General features: G+C 43.1%; 2 protein-coding genes across 17 annotated transcripts; both read right to left on the bottom strand.

Moving 5' to 3' along the window:
• Positions 1-4,747: 4,747 nt before the first annotated feature.
• Positions 4,748-10,871, bottom strand: LOC147977936 (uncharacterized). 16 transcript variants are annotated; one of them, XM_087546035.1, is made up of 9 exons: positions 10,248-10,669; positions 9,521-9,708; positions 9,156-9,257; positions 7,191-8,732; positions 6,991-7,109; positions 6,750-6,902; positions 5,639-5,689; positions 5,299-5,496; positions 4,748-4,948 (listed from the first exon to the last, which is right to left on the bottom strand). In XM_087546035.1, exons 1-2 carry the CDS (start codon positions 10,536-10,538, stop codon positions 9,667-9,669), a joined length of 333 nt encoding a protein of 110 aa, XP_087402161.1. In that variant the 5' UTR covers positions 10,539-10,669; the 3' UTR covers positions 4,748-4,948; positions 5,299-5,496; positions 5,639-5,689; positions 6,750-6,902; positions 6,991-7,109; positions 7,191-8,732; positions 9,156-9,257; positions 9,521-9,666. The 16 variants fall into 16 exon arrangements, with proteins under 16 accessions (XP_087402161.1, XP_087402165.1, XP_087402159.1 ...); XM_087546039.1 differs by having other exon boundaries at positions 6,991-7,095; XM_087546033.1 differs by having other exon boundaries at positions 6,750-7,109; positions 7,191-7,312; positions 7,519-8,732.
• Positions 10,872-12,392: 1,521 nt separating this feature from the next.
• LOC125547690 (cullin-1-like) lies at positions 12,393-17,052 on the bottom strand. Its single transcript, XM_048711495.2, has 18 exons — positions 16,879-17,052; positions 16,646-16,745; positions 16,291-16,476; positions 16,126-16,173; positions 15,814-16,017; positions 15,650-15,727; positions 15,457-15,546; positions 15,290-15,370; positions 15,132-15,194; positions 14,604-14,639; positions 14,447-14,533; positions 14,188-14,337; positions 14,049-14,104; positions 13,656-13,935; positions 13,395-13,538; positions 13,067-13,285; positions 12,791-12,958; positions 12,393-12,702 (listed from the first exon to the last, which is right to left on the bottom strand). Exons 1-18 carry the CDS (start codon positions 17,013-17,015, stop codon positions 12,601-12,603), a joined length of 2,229 nt encoding a protein of 742 aa, XP_048567452.2. The 5' UTR covers positions 17,016-17,052; the 3' UTR covers positions 12,393-12,600.
• Between the last annotated feature and the right edge of the window lie 2,192 nt (positions 17,053-19,244).

Genomic DNA, 19,244 nt, shown 5'->3' with positions numbered 1-19,244 from the left:
CCATGGAGCCGCTGAAGATATTAAACATTTTCTATTCGGTTGTACTCATGCGAAGGAACTATGGAGAAACTTGGGGATAATAGAAATTGTTGAACAGGCTATGGTGGGACAGCGATCAGGGTCGGTGGTCTTGGAAAATCTACTACTGATGGATGATCGACCGCTCGCTCTTAAGCCGGGCTTGGACGTCAAACAGGTGATAGCTGTGGGGGGTGGTACCTATGGTGGATTCGTCGTGAGTTGACACATAATGGTACACCTCCTCTATCCCCCAGATGGTCAATGTCTATAATGGCAATCACAAACAATTTTCAGGAGGCAAATCAAAAACCACGAGATAACCATATACAGAGATGGCTGAAACCTGATCCGAAGTTTGTTAAGGTGAATGTTGATGCAGCATATTTTGAGAACGAGAGGGCGGGGGAAACAGCTGCTGTGATCAGAGATGAGAAAGGGAACTTTCTGGCAACCCAATGTAAATTTTTACCCCATGTTGTTGATGTGGTTTCCTCTGAAGCTCAAGCGACGAGGGATGGACTTGTGCTGGCGAATTCCTTGGGGTTCCCTAGAGTGGAAGCTGAATCAGACTCGACAACGGTGATTGATCAGTGCTCAGGCCAAAACAGATGGTGGGATGTGGCAGCTGTGATCTTCGCGGAGTGCGTGGAAGTGGCATCGCTGATTGGGAAGGTTAGTTTTAGGCATTGTGGTCGTGAAACGAATCAAGTAGCTCATGTGCTAGCAAATTATTCTTATTGTAATAAGCTTAGTAGGAGTTGGGTTAACGATCCTCCAGATTGTGTTATTCCCAAACTCTTGGATGATGTAATTCCGGTTTAATCTTTAATAAAGCTAGCCATGATGGCCTTCCCTAAAAAAACATTCTCTTTGGTGGAGGCTCAACTTCTGTGTGAAACTGCTCCAAAGTGAATTTGACGGGAGTAAAATTAATTTTTGTGGAGCAGAGCAGTTCCAAACAGGCCCAGGAATGGAATGCAACATGGAGCTTAATGCGTTGTCACATGAGGGAGGAATTTTTGGATCCTGAGCTCCATGGAGCTCGAGATTTTGAAAAATTCAAAAATAAAGTATAAAGTTTTAAACAAGTGTCACAATGAAAGAAGTTTTGATGTCGTCTACACACACACCAAAAAAATCATGAACTTCTAAGTGAATAGCACATGTGTTAGAAAATCATGAATTGGTTTGTAGATCACATGAGAAAGTATTTCATCTTGAAAATTTATAGATATGTAGTATATTTCCTATATACGTGTGTATTTTTCAGAATTTTTGTAAACTTCAAGATGATTTCTGATTATCTTTTTTCCAAAAATCGGGCTTCTTGAAGCCATTAGTAATTTCCGGTCATCACATGGGAGTCCTCCTAACTATTTTATTTTCATTTGGTATTGTGATTTCAAAAATTATAAATATATATTCATGAATATTAAAAAGCCATAGGTTTCCAAAAATACAATATATTGTCTCTGAAGTTTTTGAAATGTTCATGAGTTTTTTCAAATATGTTTATGGATTCAAGAAAAGTTCCCAATTCCTGTAAAATACCACCAGTTTAGAAAAAATGTTTAGATTTTTCTGAACTGCTCACAAGTGGTTAATGTTCATGAAATTTTGAGAAAACTATGGATTTAAAGATCGGTGAGAAAAACATGTGAGATCAAAGGGGCTTTTTTTTAGACAAATGAGACCAAAGGGAGTATACAGAAGAGTTCTAGACTTCTATTTATGGGCTTTTCAAGACGCTTAACCTGTCGTCCTGGCCCAGGGCTTGAATGCAGCATGATGCTTCTGCAGTAGTGCGTCACAGAGTGTGTCCTCCCATGGGCGCGACTATGTCTCGCCTATTACGAGACCGTAGCTCACATCACCTCAATGGACCCCGTACCTAATATTTAGTTTCTTCCTTATGTTCTTTTATTTTATCACATTTATTTATATTTGTGAAATTATTTCTTGTTAAATTAAAATAATTGCATTTTGAAAAAATGTTCATGCAGTGTAAACATTTTATTCATGCATTTTTTATAGATGGGTGTACCATTAATAAATATGTTCACACGTCCGGGTAGGTTGTCACTCTTTTCATGTCCATGACGCCGGTGACGTACAGCTTGGGGGTCGCGGTGGCCGCCATCGCCGCGGTCTTCGCCAGCAGCTCGAAGGTGAGGTTGACGATGCGGGGGGCGTCGTCGGCCATGACGTTCCTGATGTTCCAATCCTGGAAGGGCGACGTGTTGTCGCCGGAACCACCCGTGGCGTTCGAGGGCGCCGCCAGGATGTCGGCGGTGGCGCCGTACACGACGATGCAGCAGATGCATGATGATGAACAAAGTGCGTTATGCATCAGCAAATCACTATCGGATTCGGATCGGTCACTTGGAGAAAAGAAAAGAGTGGGACCTTTTTTCAGCTGATTTCGTACTGCTGGTCTATACTGCATTACTTAATTTAATTGATGATAAATCTGGTACTCACTAGCTGCTAGTTCTATTTCCACTTGCAAAAAAGAACGCCGGAAGTACATACATTCCACCTGGACCATTCTTCAGTTGATTTCCCACCGCCACCGGTCATATCAGTTGCTTTCAGTTCTCACTAGCGAACATACCTTAATTTAGTTAGTTTGATTGATTGAAACGATCAACAAGGCACTAATCATGCTGAATTTCGTGAATTATACTAAGTTCCACTTGGTGGCCGGCCGGCTTGTTAGAATAGAACTAGTACAATGTCCGTGCGTTGCTACGGGCCTTTTGTTGTATAAATCTTAATGAATTTTTGGGCCCTTCCAATGACATCGCCTCAACACTCTTGTCAATGGATTCTTTTTGAACGTTGACATAATCCATCTCCATCTCTTTCATACTCTGCAAAAATAAATACGTATAGAAACATACCTCTTGTACTATCATGCACAACAAATATATAAAGAACAATTATTTGTATGCATCTCTTTTGATTGTGTAAAACCTGATGATTTTTCAGTCTGGTTCACCATAAAGCTTTGTCAATAAAAAGCCATCAGTTTTGATCTTTGATCTACAAAAGTAAACATATAAACAATATTAAAATAAAAAATAGAAAACTCATATACAATATATATTCATTGGTCAGATGCTAAATGCAAGTAGATGACCGTTTTTACTCGGAGTGGGTGACATCGTCCTTTTTAGTAGAGTGAGCCGCATTCCAATTTGAATAAACTGTAAGTTCACCTGTATATCACTTGTTGGTAATTATGTTTCAAAAGAAATAGCGAACTCTGTGATGTTGCTTATGTTTCATTCTTATATCAAGATTGAAAGATTGTTTTCAGTTTTTAGAAATATTGTTGTAAATTTTGGATGCTTGCATTTCCATCATGAAGATAACTAATATCTTACTTAGAAGAATTCTTGCATTTCCAGCTTCAAGATAGGTAATATCTTATTTAGAAGGATGCTTACATTTCCTGCTCACCGATGGACGGAGCAACAAATTTGTTATTTGGATGTTGAGTTTATTTCATATTCAAAATGCAACGTTTATGTGTCCTTATGTTCACTTCCTAGCATCATATGCAAACTTGCTGACAAGTGACAAATATGTAAATAGCTTGAAAAAAGTGGATGAACAGCCTGTAAATTTGAATAGTTGAATGACCATGCATTGCCATGGAATAAAAAAAAACATAGCGATCGAATAATTGACTCAATGTAGAAATATGTTGGACAAGCTGGCATGTGGTTTCCATCCATACAGTAATAAAACTGATTCTCTCTCCATTTCTTGTTATTTCTTCGTAACCATCCTCTCCTTGCAAGAAAATGAAACGATATCTAAGTATCCAATAATACAAAAACCTAAGTATCCCAAAAACCTAAGTATCAAAAACTACAGTAATTTAGCCTACAGGTGTGAAATACCACAGTTTTAACATAACAGAATATTTTGTAGTATTGATAATACAGACAACCTGTTTGGCTAGTTTTCAGCGACACAAAATTAGCTAGCTAAAACCATTAGCAGCTGCAGACACACGTGCTTTTCTAGTTAGCTAGCCATTTTATGCAACTACTCGGCATGCACCAAGAACGGCCATGCACACGGCGTAGAAGACACATATTCTAACTGGCTATCCGGACGGCAACAACGTCTTCAAAACGATTTTGTGGTTGGCTGTAATTTGGAGCAACAAACGGAAGCGAGCTAACTAAATCACCAAGCAGAAGATCCTAATAAAACGGTCGTGGACATGAGGCGTGTTGAGAAGAAGGTATGAGCGAGGGACTCTTTTTCTCAGCGAGCTCAGTTTAAAAAAAAAAAGAGGTATGTGGTTCTTTTTTTTATGCAGAGAAAATACTGTGGTTTGCCAAAAACTGCAGTATTAAAATTACAATTTTTAGAGACAGCCAAACAACCCTTTGTAATAAAAACTACAGTATTATACTCCCTCCGTTCCTAAATATTTGTCTTTCTAGACATTTCAAGTGACTACTACATACGGATGTATGTTGACATATTTTAGAGTGTAGATTCACTCATTTTGCTCCGTATGTAGTCACTTGTTGAAATGCCTAGAAAGACAAGTATTTAGGAACGGAGGGAGTAAAAAACTTCAGTATTATGGGAATACATAGAAAATACTTTGTTACCATACGGGGCCTAATCTTCTCCCACCCTTCCTCCTGTTCCACCTTCATGTACTTGTACAAATTATATAAATTTTATGATTTCAAAAGAACATTTTGATTATATTTCTTATTTAAAAGTAATTAAAGATGTACATGGTGGTTAATCCAACCTTAATTTTTTACCGCAACAAGGATAAAACTTGAAACTAACATAGACTTAATTAACTAAACTGTCCCTTGTCCCCATTTCTTAAACTCCTCACACGCTACTTGCTCCATTCTCCCCGTGGCCATGCAACCATGCCTACCTGTGACCATGAAAATCAATCAATCATTAAAATTCATGATCTGACTATACAATTCACAAGATAAATGAAATCCATGTCAACTAAAATATAATTAAAAACACGTCGTTTGTGCTCTGTAGCAGGGATACATTATCACACGAGCCAGGTTACAGTACTCGTACCATGAATAAAGAAGGCACACAACATCTGGCATTATCACAAAATCATACTTGCACACATTACCACCAGTAGCAAGATAAACGAGGTGGATATCAGCTTTTAAAGCATGATTAGGAATCAAGGCAAACTCTATTTTCAGGGTTAGAAAGAAAAAGACCAAGTGCAAGAATTGGAACAGATAAGAAGCTTACCAGGGCATGATGCCATTGGGTTGGATGTCATGCACGGCCCAATAGAGCTCCCTCCCTATCTCTTACGAAGCTCTCCCTACGACCCACTTCAGAGCAGCCGGTCGTGCTTCTTTCCAACCCAACTTCTGCATCGCCGCAGATCAGCCAAAGGAGCTGCTGCCGGCAGCCAAGCTCACCTTCCGCACTGCTACAGATCAGCTAGCATGTGGAGTGTACATGATCCGAGAGAGACTCAGTCGAGCAACATAAATGAAAAAGGAAAAGTACCAACGTTTTGAGAAAATGAATTCAGTTAGTCATACAAGAATATGTTCAGAAGATAAAAATCATTTAGACACACCTCACGCAAATTCTCTGAAAGAAATTCTTCATGACATCTTCCGGAACCTACCTGTTCAGAAAAACAAAGTAAGAGAGCAGACATATGCAGCACAATTACCATCTCGGAACTTGTGGTGTGAAACCATCAAAGTACAAAAAAGATATATGAATATACTGTTTCCTTATTTATTTAATTTTATTCCATATTACAGTTGAAATGTTTATAAAGTACATATTCTTGGGTAGCATTTCTTTCTCATCTTGTCTGCACAATAAACAGATTAAGGCTTAATATTATTACTGAGCTCAGAGATCGATCAACAAGTCATATGCTCTAATTTAGAAAAGAACTATGTGCATTTACTTACTGGAGGAAGAAACCAAGGTCAAAAGGCAAAATGGCAGTCTTCATATCGTGCGTCAAGCATAACTACATTGCCTTATGAACTGAAGTAAAAATTAGAATTATCAAGCAACAGTACTAACAACCAACAGTGACGAGACTATTGCTCTTGCACAAATGTTTATCCCAACAAAGGATCGCGAACTCGCTAGATACACTAACTGAGGCTCATTCCCTTTGCTTGAGGCACTGTCTTAGGAACAACTTCAGAGTAGGTCGATTGAAACTTAGAAGAAACGGAGATACACATGTTAACTAATAGACTGACATATGTCACTTTGTGATTGAAATTAACTATGAATAAGGACTCTGGAACATGAACATACAGTTGTGTGGTCGAAGTGCGAGGAACATTGTTGCTGGCAGAAGAGCAATCATGAAAATCAGCACAAATATGCTCAGGGTGATTTCGATGGGCACTCACTTGCTACAGCGGGTGCGCCATTTAGCTGCCACAATATTGAATTTGCTATTTTTTTCTCAAAATAGAACTTTGCGAATAGTACGACACTATAGAATCAACTAAAGCTCAACAACATTATTGATGCATTATTGATGCATGTACATCTATTAAGAGAATATTAATTTTCAGAACCAGATAAACTCTGTAACAATCAGTCAAAGAACGGTGGTTTCCGCTAGTTCCAGAAAAGAAGAGGACAGGTTCCAGATGATTGGATATGTTGTGCTTGGTCAATATAATTTTAGTAAATATCACACCATATACCTTCAGAGTTCTGGTTGCCAAGCATCTTTAGATGCCCAACCTTCAGTCAAGATGGCAATGGCATCATCTTCTCTCACCTACAGGCTACAGTCCTCTTCTACTCTTGTTCCTCCTGGCCTACTCGTGCAGCGCATCACCCAGCGGTCAACCCTCCTGTCATGTAAAGTGGGTTGGTCCGGTGTTCCCATACTGACAATGCCCAAACATGACAAAATTTTGCATGATTTTCAGATTGCATCACCGGACAGGAAACAATGGTCCTGGAAATTAATCAAAGCACCAAAGTCTCGCCATTAATCTATGGACGACGTCGTTCTCCCAATCGGAATCCTCGTGTTCCCAAATGCTAAATGGTTCAAACTATGTAAGAGAACCGCACCAGTCAATCGAACATGAAACAATGGTGATATGAACCAAATACTGTGTGAACATTTTGTAAACCTTTGTATCCATTGAAGCTTCAGGGATATCTCATCGGTTATGGGGCATGCCAGGAAAAAGGCCAAAAGTACCCCTTGGTTTAGAGGAACAGGGTTCGCTCCACACAACCCTTGCAAATCAACCTGGCCGAATGGGCATTTGGAGTCTCAGGCACAATTATACATATGATAATTAAAACTGTGAATGACTTGATAAAACTGAGAAATTTTAAACCTTGCAGGGTTGAAAGCCAAGCTCATTTATACATATATAAATAACAAATAACTTTGAAGGCATACATGTAACTGTGTTCTACGTGTACAGAAATAATTCTCTCGTAAGGTTGTACCATATATAACATAAATTTTCAGTCACTTCGTTCAGTTATGCAGAGATGGCGTTCTCATTTCCGACTCCTAGTGGAGACAGAAAAAACAACTTTCTTTGGTTCTCCAAGTAGTTTGATTGGTAAAAAAACACATGGCATCAGGCTCCTGTAGGTTCAGCGATGGATGGTTGAAAACTGCAAACAACACACTCAAGTGATTGTTAGAAAAAACAAGAAACACAAATAGAAGTTCCCTCGGTTAGCAATATATAGTGTACCACTTAAAAAGAAACTTGGATGCTTAACTGAATTTTGTCTATGCTTCAGTTTTAGAAGCCTAATTGGTGCTAGGAAGTTGAGAAGCTTACCCCAACTGTTGCACAGGATTTAGCACTATAAGATGGTAATACAAATATTCATTCTACTCTAATGCGAAAAAGATCAATAATATTGGAACAGATGCAAAAAGATAAAATAGCACCTACAGACTCACCTGTATGCTATGGATCTTCCACCTCGCAGACTCTGTCGACCTGCTTAGTGCACGGCAATCGCGCTGCTTATTATGTTGCATCCAGTCTTGGGCTCCATGACGTCTCCTCCTCCCAACACCTCCCTCTCCCAAGCTCCACCAGGAGATCCTTCTTCGCCTGGCGCATCATCGAGCACCCAGCCGAGGCATCTCAACCCCAGTTTCTCCACTCCCCATCCTAATGCGCCCAATCACCCCCTTGACGAGTGCCCCTCACCCACCGGCCTCCATCACCTCCAGTGAGAAGCTCCGACGGCGAGCTGCTAGACGACGATCTGGCACCCACCTTCTGTCGGGCTGCTGCTACTCCGCCGCCGTAGAGGCTCTACGGCGACTACCCCGGACAGATCTGGCCACAGCGACCACCGGAGTGGCAAGGCCTGGCCCTCTCTCCACCAGATCGGGGAGGGGAGGGGGGGGCTCCTGGCCTTGGACGAAGGGAGGAGGGAGGCCGAGACCCACCTAGGCCAGGCGCGTGGGAGCCGCCCTGCTGTACATGGCTGCTTGGGGAGGGGGTGGTGGCGGCCGGCTGGGGAGGGAGGTCGTGGTGGCCAGCTCCTCTCGAACCTCGGTGGCGGCGTAGGGCTCCACTATGGCGGCTGGGGCGTGGTTCTCGTCCTCGTAGCGAGACGATCGAGGGCAGCCTGGATCGTCAGATATATTTTTCCGCGAGGAGGCCTCGCTCCCGGTTCGTGCGAGGGGGCTTCGATTTTTTTTCGTAGGTTGAGGGAGGACGAAAATAAACCAGTGAAGGTGGGACAAAAATTAACCGTGGAACAGAGACTACCAACTGAGACATTAGGAATAGAGATATGACTATTGATGACTACAAAAAAAGTTGCAATAAAAAATGCATGAGGTTTGTCTTTTTATTATAAAACATATGCCTTGATGCAACACCAAGAAGTAGAGATATCTCTTTCATCAAATTATCACTTATAATTTCATAAACCTTCTCAAGGAAAACCATAGGTTAAATTTATAGAAAATTTCACTTCTCCCCCCCCCCCCTCCCCCCCCCCCCCCCCCCCCCACACACACACACACACAAATGATAGTTATTCTTTAATTTGTGGTATTTATGAGTGAAACTGCCTTGAAATGCAACATATCAACACATTCATACCAGTTGTGCGATGTGCCCTGTTAGTTTGCCATTCCATAATCCATTGCCATCAAAGTAGCTGGCATAATGCCCTCAAAATCGTTCCCAGGATGATCCATTAACCTACAGACAGAACACCAATTTCAGTAAACAAATAAGCAAAACATAAGGTTGTAATGTAATGAAGATCTCAGCTGTACCATAAAAAAGAGAGAAGCTATTGTATCTAATTAGAAGCAGCAGTGCATGTCATGGTATGTACTTATATTATGTACATATTTCGATATCAGAACACCCAAGTAGTCTGTTAACATATTCACAATGCTCCGTCAATGGTAAAACAGTGCTAGTGTAATGAGTGAAAGTTTATTTGTGCCTCTTTGTACCTCCAGCATCAAGGCCATTCTTCTCATCTCAATCTTCCGGAGCAGCAAAACAAATGAGTCGAAGCTTTGATAGATAGCATGCGTTGTTATACGCTCGGCAGAACAATCCAAACTACAGTCCAAAAATCATTTGCGGACGTGATAAATTATGACATTGGTTGGTGAGGAACTGCCCCTATCCAAATATCCTGGATCGATACAAATTAAAATTAGTCCAATGTATACAGATGGACAGCATTCAGTATTCCTCAAACAGCAACATCCATACAGCTGAAAATACAGTAAATATCAATACAGATTCAACAAACAAGGTTTCTAACAAACCAAAGTGAATTAACTGAGTATGTCTAGGTAATGAATGTATTCGGCAAGGTACTGCTCAAGTGCTCAATACAGATTCAACAAACAAGGTTTCTAACAAACCAAAGTGAATTAACTGAGTATGTCTAGGTAATGAATGTATTCGGCAAGGTACTGCTCAAGTGCTCAATATGTCTTGGACCCAGATAAGTTCAAACGGAGTTAACCGTAGCCATCTCGATGTAATTACTGCTGTAATTAGTAGCAATGACGATTTCTGCGAACGTACAGAGAATCTACCGTGCTCACTGCTTGTGTTCCGGAAAACAGAACAGTTCCATTTCATGATCCGGTACCTTCCCTTGCTATTCTCTCGCAAAATTCTCCCCGTGAATGAAGAAGAAGAAGAATACAGACGTGAACTGACCTTGTCGATGCGATCCCACCAGTGGAACTCGGGCTCGATCAAGCTGCGGCCGTAGTTGAGCATCACCGTCGGATAGAAGAGCGCCCTGGCGAATACCTCCACGAACGCACGCTTCACGCCTAAGCTGCCCGCCTCATCACGCCCGTCAGAGACCATCTCGCCGCCGACGCCCCTCTCCTCCTCCCGCCCGGAGGGAAGCGCCGAGGGCATCTCATCGACGCCCCTCGCCCCATCCGGCTCGCCGCTGACGCCCCTCTCCCCCTCCCACTCGGAGGGAGGCACCAGGAGCATCTCATCGACGCCCCTCACCTCGTCGCGCTCGCAGCTGCCCCCCACCTCCTCCCATACCCACTCCCAGCCCCAGGGCTCCACCTCGCCGCTGTCGACGCGGCTGACCCCTACCTCCTCCCGCTCCCAGGGATCCGCCTCGCAGCGACGTATCCGAGGCGCGGTGGTGGCGGTGCAGGCGGCGGCGTCCTGGTGATCCACGACGGCGGCGACGGTCGTCGGCGTCTCCCTGGTTCGGCGGCGGCGGCTGCATCCCGGGAGAGGAGGAGCAGCGGCTTGGGATCTCGTCCGCGTCTTCCCTGCGAGGTCCGCGGCGGCGATCTGGTGCGTCTGCAGTCACAGATCGTAGGTCGAGGGGATCGAGAGGGCAGTCTCGCTCGTGCGTGCGAGTCCTGGTTTTTTTTTCGTAGGTTTTTTTTTCGTAGGTTTTTTTCCAGGACGGGAGGTTGGGCGTGGGCGGGACTCGATCGCGGGGTTTTCATTGGTTTTTCGCGGCTGAGAGGGAGGTGGGAGGAAGTACTAAAAAAGACCGGGTGAGGTGGGACGAAAATAAAACCCGGAACGCAACCTACCAACTGAGACATTAGGAGTAGAGATTTTTGTCTTTCCTTTCCAAGGCAAAACATGCACTTATTAGTTTGGTATCAATTCTTTATTTTAACATTTGCTATCTGGTGGCCTCCACAAATTCGTCAATAAGTCTTTTTAGAACTACTTCTGTTTCTGCATAATCTAGCATGCATGTTGCCGCTACTTTAGCTTAATTATTTATATCGAGAAGCTAATTGAGACAAAGTATTAAAACCACTTTTTTATGGTTTTCAGTTGACGAATAATATAAAATTCTGCAAGAGATAGTCAGAATCGTGATTCTGAATTGGACCGAGCCTATGTGGTAAGATCATTTATCTTATGATCATATCGATTACAATCATAAAACCATGGATTTTATTGGCTAGAATCGTAGAACGTGTCTAAACAATTTAGATGGGAAGTCGTAGAACAATATGATAGAGAATCACGATTTCGATGACCTTGATTGCAGGTGCTGAGGCGCTCTACCCCACTAAATATACATATAGATTGCTTACGTAGTGTATCGTTTCGAAATCATTTTTTTAAAGCTTTCAATCTATTCATCTTTAATCATGGCAGTACAACGAACATCAGAAATAAAAATTACATCCATATCCGTAGACCCTCAAATGAACCTCAAAAAATTGGTCATGGTATTTTAAAAATATTGATGCATTAAAAATATGCCTCATGTCATTTGAAAATAAACGACTGAAAATCCTCGTGTCACCAGTTCAAATCTGGTTCCTGGCAGAGAAAAAAAAAAGATCCACCGAATAGGTATTGATCCAAATACCTCGAGATCATGAAAATTTAACTTTAAAAAAAATTGAACGTGTGTTTAATATCTCGCCATGAGCCGCCGGCTGGATCTGACCTCTCCGTCACGGGGTTCATGCAGGTTGTCTTAACTCTTAAGTGATTTGCAAATTTCTATAGGTGTGAGAAAAAAGGGAATATAGTTGTCTGTGAAATTCAGAAGCCTCACGTTGGCCGGATCTGCAAATAACATGAATAAACATGATGATTTTGTTTTGTCATGGATGGATTAATATTAATCATCTTTCCTCTGAATTTGGTATAATCGCCGAAATCTCCAAGTTCATCAGCTCAAGTACACTTAATCTCCAAATTTGATTGGAGGAAGTTGTGAGTGAGTTTGTTGTAAGCAAATCGTGCCTTTGTTCATTTCGACTAGTCGCAGATGATGTAAGTCAAGACAAAATGAAAAAGGCAGGAAATCAAAAGGTACAAGATGTTCAACTGATTATAAAGCACTTGGGTAATTCAACATCTTTCTCTTTCACGAAAGTGCCCCAAAATGGTATTAATGTACAATTGTTTACAAAACAACGGGCCTGCTATAGCTGTTTTAGCCAACCCCGTCTCGGCATGGCTAGATGCTATCAACAGAAACAAATTGAACAATCTTTTAATAACTTGCCGGGCCCTTGAGGCACTCTAATACTCGAGGTTATCTGTTTATCAATCAAGCTAAGTATCTGTAGGTGTTTGCAGTCTCAAGGTCTCGTTCCAAGTATTCCCTGCTGATAAGATCCTCGATCCTCCTCTTGATAAGTTTGATGTCAGGCTGCAGGAGAGACATATACGCTAGTAAGCATCACAAAAAACTAATATCGCAATATCAGAAAGCTGACTTGAGAGTTCGATGGACGGACCTTGAACATGCGGCTGAGCTGCTCAACGCACTCTGCAACGAGTTGCTGATGGCCCATGACCTTGCGGCTCTTCATGATGCGCACGATGCTCGCATCGATTGAAAACCTCCTGTCCTTGTTGACATCCTCGACAACCTTCTTCTTCTCGTCGGTAGGAGGAAGTGGTACCTGCACGCGCATTGCAAAGTCATTCGGTTATACAAGAATTAATCTGGAAAGAACCAGAGCAAAATTGAGAAACAAGGTAGGAAGACTGAATTACGAAACAGAACGCACCTTTATCCTCCTCATTTTGTCAGTAAATTTGTGGTTGACCTGAAAGACGTCATTTGGAGAAATTGTTCGGTTGCTTGGCACTTTGTTAAGAATCTTATACTTTGCACATGAGAGTGAATGGAGCAGGCGCACGGCGTCGTCATCGGGCAGATTTAGTTGCGTCACAATCTCAGAGTAACTTAGTCGTTCAGATCCATTGAATAGCAGAAGCATTGCAGCCTGGTCAGTCAAAATAGCGGGGAATGTAAGGTTTGTTTTTTAAACGATTCACAAAGCGAAGTAGTTGTACGCTTGTACTTTGTCAAAGGTTTAAAATAGCGGGGAGTACCTGATATGTTGTAACAATAAGCTCAAAAGGTTTGGCGTCAAACTTTGCAACGATATTGCAATTTCCCATGGAATAGATCCAAGTAAGCCTTTTGGATTTCTGGTTGGAATTGTAATAATCTTTGAAATTCTCGACGCATTTAATCTGAATGCATAAGAGCTAAAGTTAGACCAATATATATATATATATGCACGGGTCAAATAGGTGGCTAAGCCAATCAGGGTACGTATATGTGATCAAGGAAGGAGTAAATAGATATACCATCTCGGAAGGAAGATTTATGTTTGAGGTTTTGTAACTTGGCCAGCTTCCTGTCTGCAGAACAGTAACACTGAAGTCTACCCGATGATCTGATGATTTTTTGCTCATGTAGTCTTCAAACTTCGTCTGATGGTCTCTTGCTGTTGTCACGTCATTGATCATGTTCTCCATTTTCAAAGTAAATTGCCCCCCAAAGTACTGCTTGAGCTTGGAAAGGAGGCTTCGCTCGTGTTCATTATTGGCACTCTTATCAAAGAGCAATCTCTTTCCAAGCTTCTTCCTGCAACACATTTTTCAGGATCAGTTTCAATCTTCTTCAAAATCATATTGGTTCTTATTTAGGTAAAGGTGCGTGTGTCACTGTAACATTCCAGCTAACAGAAAAACACAAACCTGTGAAACTCAACAAAGAGATCCTTATCGCTGATGTATGTGAGAATGGTCACAACCTGGAGAAAAATAAGGCTCGGCATTAAGAAAAAAAATAGTATTGTAAGCTCGTGGGAAAAAGAATCATAGTTACTGTGTGCACCTTATCAAGGGTCTCTTCTACAACTTCGTCGCTTAGCTTTTCGCTTCCACCTTTCCGCAAGATGCTATCACAGAATGATGCAAGCGACTCAGCACTAGTACAACCAGCAACATCTTTGTTGCAGAAGTCTTCGAAGGCCGCCTTAAGAGCCTAATTAAGGACAGAGATAGAGAAGGCAAACAGAACGGGCTCAGGTTTCGCCAGACAATGAAACTGAGATACGGCAAAGTATAATGATGGAAATAATTGACGTGCGAACCTTATGAAATGCTGAGTTGTCTTGGAAACAGTTGGTGACATATGCTAGCTGTTTGTCGTGGAGCTCAATCGCTTTCCGCACAAATTCCTAAACAGAGCAATAAATCATGAGAAATATATGGTGGTGCCAATCAAAGGTATGCTAAAGTGACACAGACCTGCTCCGGCGAACCCACAGCTTCCTTCTTCTCATTCTGAACATATTGACATTGCAAGAATAGTCAGAATAAGAAAATTGTTGTGCATAATAAAGTGTTGACTAGAATGGTTCTAAAGACCACCTGTGGACGATTAACAATTTAAAATTTAAAAATATCAAGTTTGAAAAAAAGAAGAAAAACTAGAAGGCTATGTCCAGCAACCTTGGAATAAAATAAACTCACCACATTATGAAGATTTATTATATGCAATGACATTTAAGCATATAATAATCATTCAAGAAGGAATAATTCAACACAAATCTAGCATTTAATAAGAGTCTCTCAAAAATTCCTGTAAAATTTAATCAAGGGATATGTCAACTAATCAGCACGTTTATTATACATGTACTCCCACGAAACTGGTTTATAACAGAGTGAAAAATGACAATCGATTGAGAATTACTAAAGGAATTCGAGATTTTAATATGATGATGCCAACATTGATCCACCTTTGTAGAACAGAGGGAGAAGACATGGATTACCCACCTTTGTGCCGTTGGCAGCATCTGCTGCATGTTTCAACAAGGACATGCCCTCTTCCTTGACATGCTGCATAGAAGTAAGCATCTTGATTAGATCTTACTATCGTAAAAGGTGCAACGCATTAAAGCCTAACATGAGGTTGTCACTATATATATATATACCTCCTTAAATATTTTCGATACATGAAACAGCCCAGCGTCTATCTTGGAAAAGAGCCTGTACATTCTTGATAGATCCTCAGACTACAGTAAAATAAAACAGCCTAAATATTTAGTAAATCCACAATCCAAATGTTAAATATGCAAGGCATAAATTAGAAACATCAAACCTTTCCATCTAAAAGCAACACTCTGCATCCAGAATTTTCCTTATACAAAATTTCTTCTGCGCGCCAACTTATGAGTTCCAATATAGTAACCTGTAAACATTAAGGTTAAATTTCCGTTGCGTGAAAAAGCTTAACACGGAGAATAACAGAAAGCTTATTATAGAAACACCAAAATAAATAACTGATTAAAAACCTCTAGCAACTTCTCTTCAGTTGAAGCATGCAAGTAATGGCCTACTCGCTCTTTCTCTTTCTGTAAGCTGTCCTCCACCTATATAAGCAGAGAGTACCAGTCAGAAGGTATCCTTACATTTGATTTAACTTGATATAATTTCAGTCATAACACAGAAACCTAACCTTGAGCATGTACTGAGGGCAGGAATCCTCCAGCATCCAGGTTTGTGCCTTTTTAGAATAGTAATCTGTGGTACCCTTGCAAAAAGCTTTTTCGAAATCAAGCTCATAGAGACTCACACTTCCCTGTCCAATTTCGAGATAGATACCAACAACATCCTTCAGAAGAGCACGGTCTATAAGCTGGCCTTCCCTCTCATTATCAACCTGTTAAAGACAACCGCAGGAGCACGAATTAATGCTGTAACTCGTCATCTTTGTAAAAAAAAATGTGCCAGAAGAAGGGGGCAAAAAGCAGCATTGGGCAAGGCTTACCATGTCGATAACAATCGTCGTCAATGTTGTTTTCAGCCCGCCGAAAACCTATAAAGGGCAACACAACCAATTACTACATGTTCAAACCTTGCACAGGAAAAATAACAAATTGCTCATGAGCGGAGGCTCCGGTGAAAAGTATCGTCCAGGAACGCAGAGACTTACTAGATAATGGAAGCAGCTCAAGCCGAGCTCTTTGAGCGGCAGAAGCAACTTGCGCGAAACATAGTAGCGGTCGAGGTAGTGGAAGAACCTGGTCAACCACCTGACCATCACCTTGTGGTTCTTCCACCTCTCCACCAATTCCCTCAGCAGAAACTCTCCGTGCTTGCTCGTCAACGAGGGCAAGACCTATAACATGGCCAGAAAAGAACTTAAGCAACGCCTACAATCTGAGGGGAACGGCATGCGCAACTTTATAGAGGCGGGCGACTGGCGTTAAGAGCAATCTTACAACAAATTAAGATCACAATTAAAAGAAGCAATCTAATTAACTCGACCAACTAAGAAACGGACGTACGGTGGATTTGATGTACTCTTCGAGGGCCTGCTTGTAGCGCTTGTAGAGCTGCTCCGAGTAGTCGTACGGCGGCTTCTGCGTGCACATGTTGAAGATCATTCTGCCACAGCGAAGAATTAGGTCAGGCAGATTGGAGTTTTCGGGTGCAGGAAAAAAGCACGCCGGAGAAGAAGTATATGGCCCTAGATGGAAAGGGCGAGCCGCCGCGCGTGCGAGCGAGCGAGCGTACGTACGTGTAGAGGTTGATGTACTCCTGGGAGGTGAAGCTGGTGCCGTCGACGCCGTGGAGGATGCGCTTGAGCCTGGCGATGCCGGCCTCCATGTCCCGCCACCCGTCCTCCAGCGCGATCGGCGTCTCATCCTGATCCATGCCGCCGGAACGTAAGAGGGTTTTGGGGTTTAGGGGGTCTCGCTTCGATCGATTTATGTTTCTCCGCAACGAAGCGGGGACGGCGGTATAAATAGCGGTGGCGGCATGCAGCTAGCGAGGAGACGGGCGGGTGGGCCACGAAATACTCCAATTATACTAAGTCGGTTTTGATCCTGAATCAGCTTTCGTTTTAGGAAGAAAAAAAGTGGGCTCTTCATCGTGTGAGTCGGTTTTGATTGTGAGTCGGCTTTGGTTTTCGTGGAGGAAGACGGGGACGCCCTGTCGCCGCCGGAGCGCCCAACTTTGGGAATTTTCTCGCTTTTGCCTTGTATTGTAGTCGCCTGTGCGCAGGTCTGCCCCTCAGTGCAAGGATGGGGAGGCCCCTCCTCATGCCCTGAGGTCTCCCCTGGCTTGGCCTTGCCTGTCGCCGGCCGGTCTTGGCACTGTCGTGTGCTCCTGGTCCTCCCGAGTGGGGTCGCGCGCCAAGCCGACTCCAGCGCCTACAGTGATGGGTGGAGTAGCTCTGGGGAGTTGCCCTGGGGCTTTCCCCCGTCGTCGAGCACGGTCATGGTGGTTCGTGAGGAATCGCGGCCGCCAAGGTGGCCGCTAGGGTTGCACTCAGGCACCCTGCGCGGCTGTCACCGAAAGGATCGGGCCGAAGCGTTGTGTGGGTCTTGCTGCCCGTTGAGCCCGAGTTGGCCCCGGCAGAGGCCCTTAGGGCTTGGCCATTTGCGCCTGCCGCCACTCCATACAGCGGGTCTGAATCCAATAGCATGTGTGTGATGCAATGGTAGGGTTTCCAACAACTAGATGTGAGGTCGCCTGGTTAGGTCCCTCTGCTTGATCTGTCGTCACCTACTCCCTCCTCGCCCGCTCACCCTACCTACGTCGCCACTGCGATGGCCCGTGACACCGGCGACAGGGCTTCTCAGTCGAAATGCCCCTTCCATACTAAACGTAATGCACGCCCCTCGGATTCCCTGCATGGGCCTCCTCTCGGCGATAATGACCCCCCACCACCTCTTCCCGCGGTCGGCTCGCCCTGCACCGCGCCAACGTCCGGCGACATCTGGCTCGTCCTTGTCGATGTATGCTTGCAAGGAGCGACCTGATTCGTGGCTACCCTTGCCTGAATTGCCGGCACCCTCAGGCGGGAAGTAGAGCCTTGGGAGATTGCCCGTTGGCTGGGCAGAAGTACTCAAACAAAGCAAATTGAAAAATGCTGACAAGATGATGTTCCTAATGTATCATGGTTCTCGAGGCGTTTTTCTCTTTCTTGAACCCATTTGGCCTTTATATTGGTTAGGTATTTTTTGGAATGTACTTGAGCTAGCCAAACATGTTTATTGATATATTGCTATATGTACAGAACTGTATTAGTACTTGCATAATGCTGATTGCTGGATCATTATGTTAAGATATTTTCTCCTTGTTTACTCTATCAGAAGCCAGTATTGTGAACTGTTTATAACAAACATATTGTTTCGAACTTATTTTAACTCGTTTCGAGTCTTCTATTGAGACATCATTCCTGTCAATCCTTCATCTTAAATGCGCTGAATGTTTTCAACAAAACCTTCACTTCTTCTGTTTCGGCTTTGGTGAGCCTTGGATTCTACCCAGACAGTTTCACCACTTGATCAAAAGTGTAAGGAGGTAAACCAATACCCATGTCTGGCCTCGCCATGTCCTCGCAATAGAATCAGTTTTGTTGCCACATTTTATGGTGTCCGCCGCCTCATCATATCAAAGTAACTAGCGGTCTTTTTTATTTGCAGCCCTAACCTGCCACACAATTGAGCAAGGTGAGTAGGTGGATCTTTCAGGTTATATTTCTTCACAGTTTGGAGTTCGGAACCAGCGCTATGTTTCTAAAATGCCCAATGCGGCTGGGTGCCAAGAATATTTTTTTGAAAAGAGAAACAAGAGTTAATTACATGTACAGTACACAAACTTGCACTGCAGGGACACTTTCATACACAAACTTGCAAAATGACTCAAACAGAACTGCTACAGTGCGGGAACAAATGGGTACAAAAGAGTCTGAATTGCCTGCGTGTCACGTATACCTGGCCATGGACAGCCCGACCCGGCTCAAAAATCCTAGGCCGGGCCGGGCCTGTGCGTGCCATAGGCTCGGGGCTCGGGCCTGGAAATTGAGCCCGACGGGTAGACCGGGACGGGCTCAGGCTCGCAGAAAACAAGATTTTAGCCGTAGTCGGTCCATGC

This window comes from Triticum urartu, chromosome 3A (assembly GCF_056163025.1).
Source record: "Triticum urartu cultivar PI428250 chromosome 3A, HENAU_Tu73, whole genome shotgun sequence".
NCBI classification, from domain to species: domain Eukaryota; kingdom Viridiplantae; phylum Streptophyta; class Magnoliopsida; order Poales; family Poaceae; genus Triticum; species Triticum urartu.
Note: the sequence above shows the minus strand (reverse complement) of the source record. Positions and strands in the feature narration are given on the sequence as shown.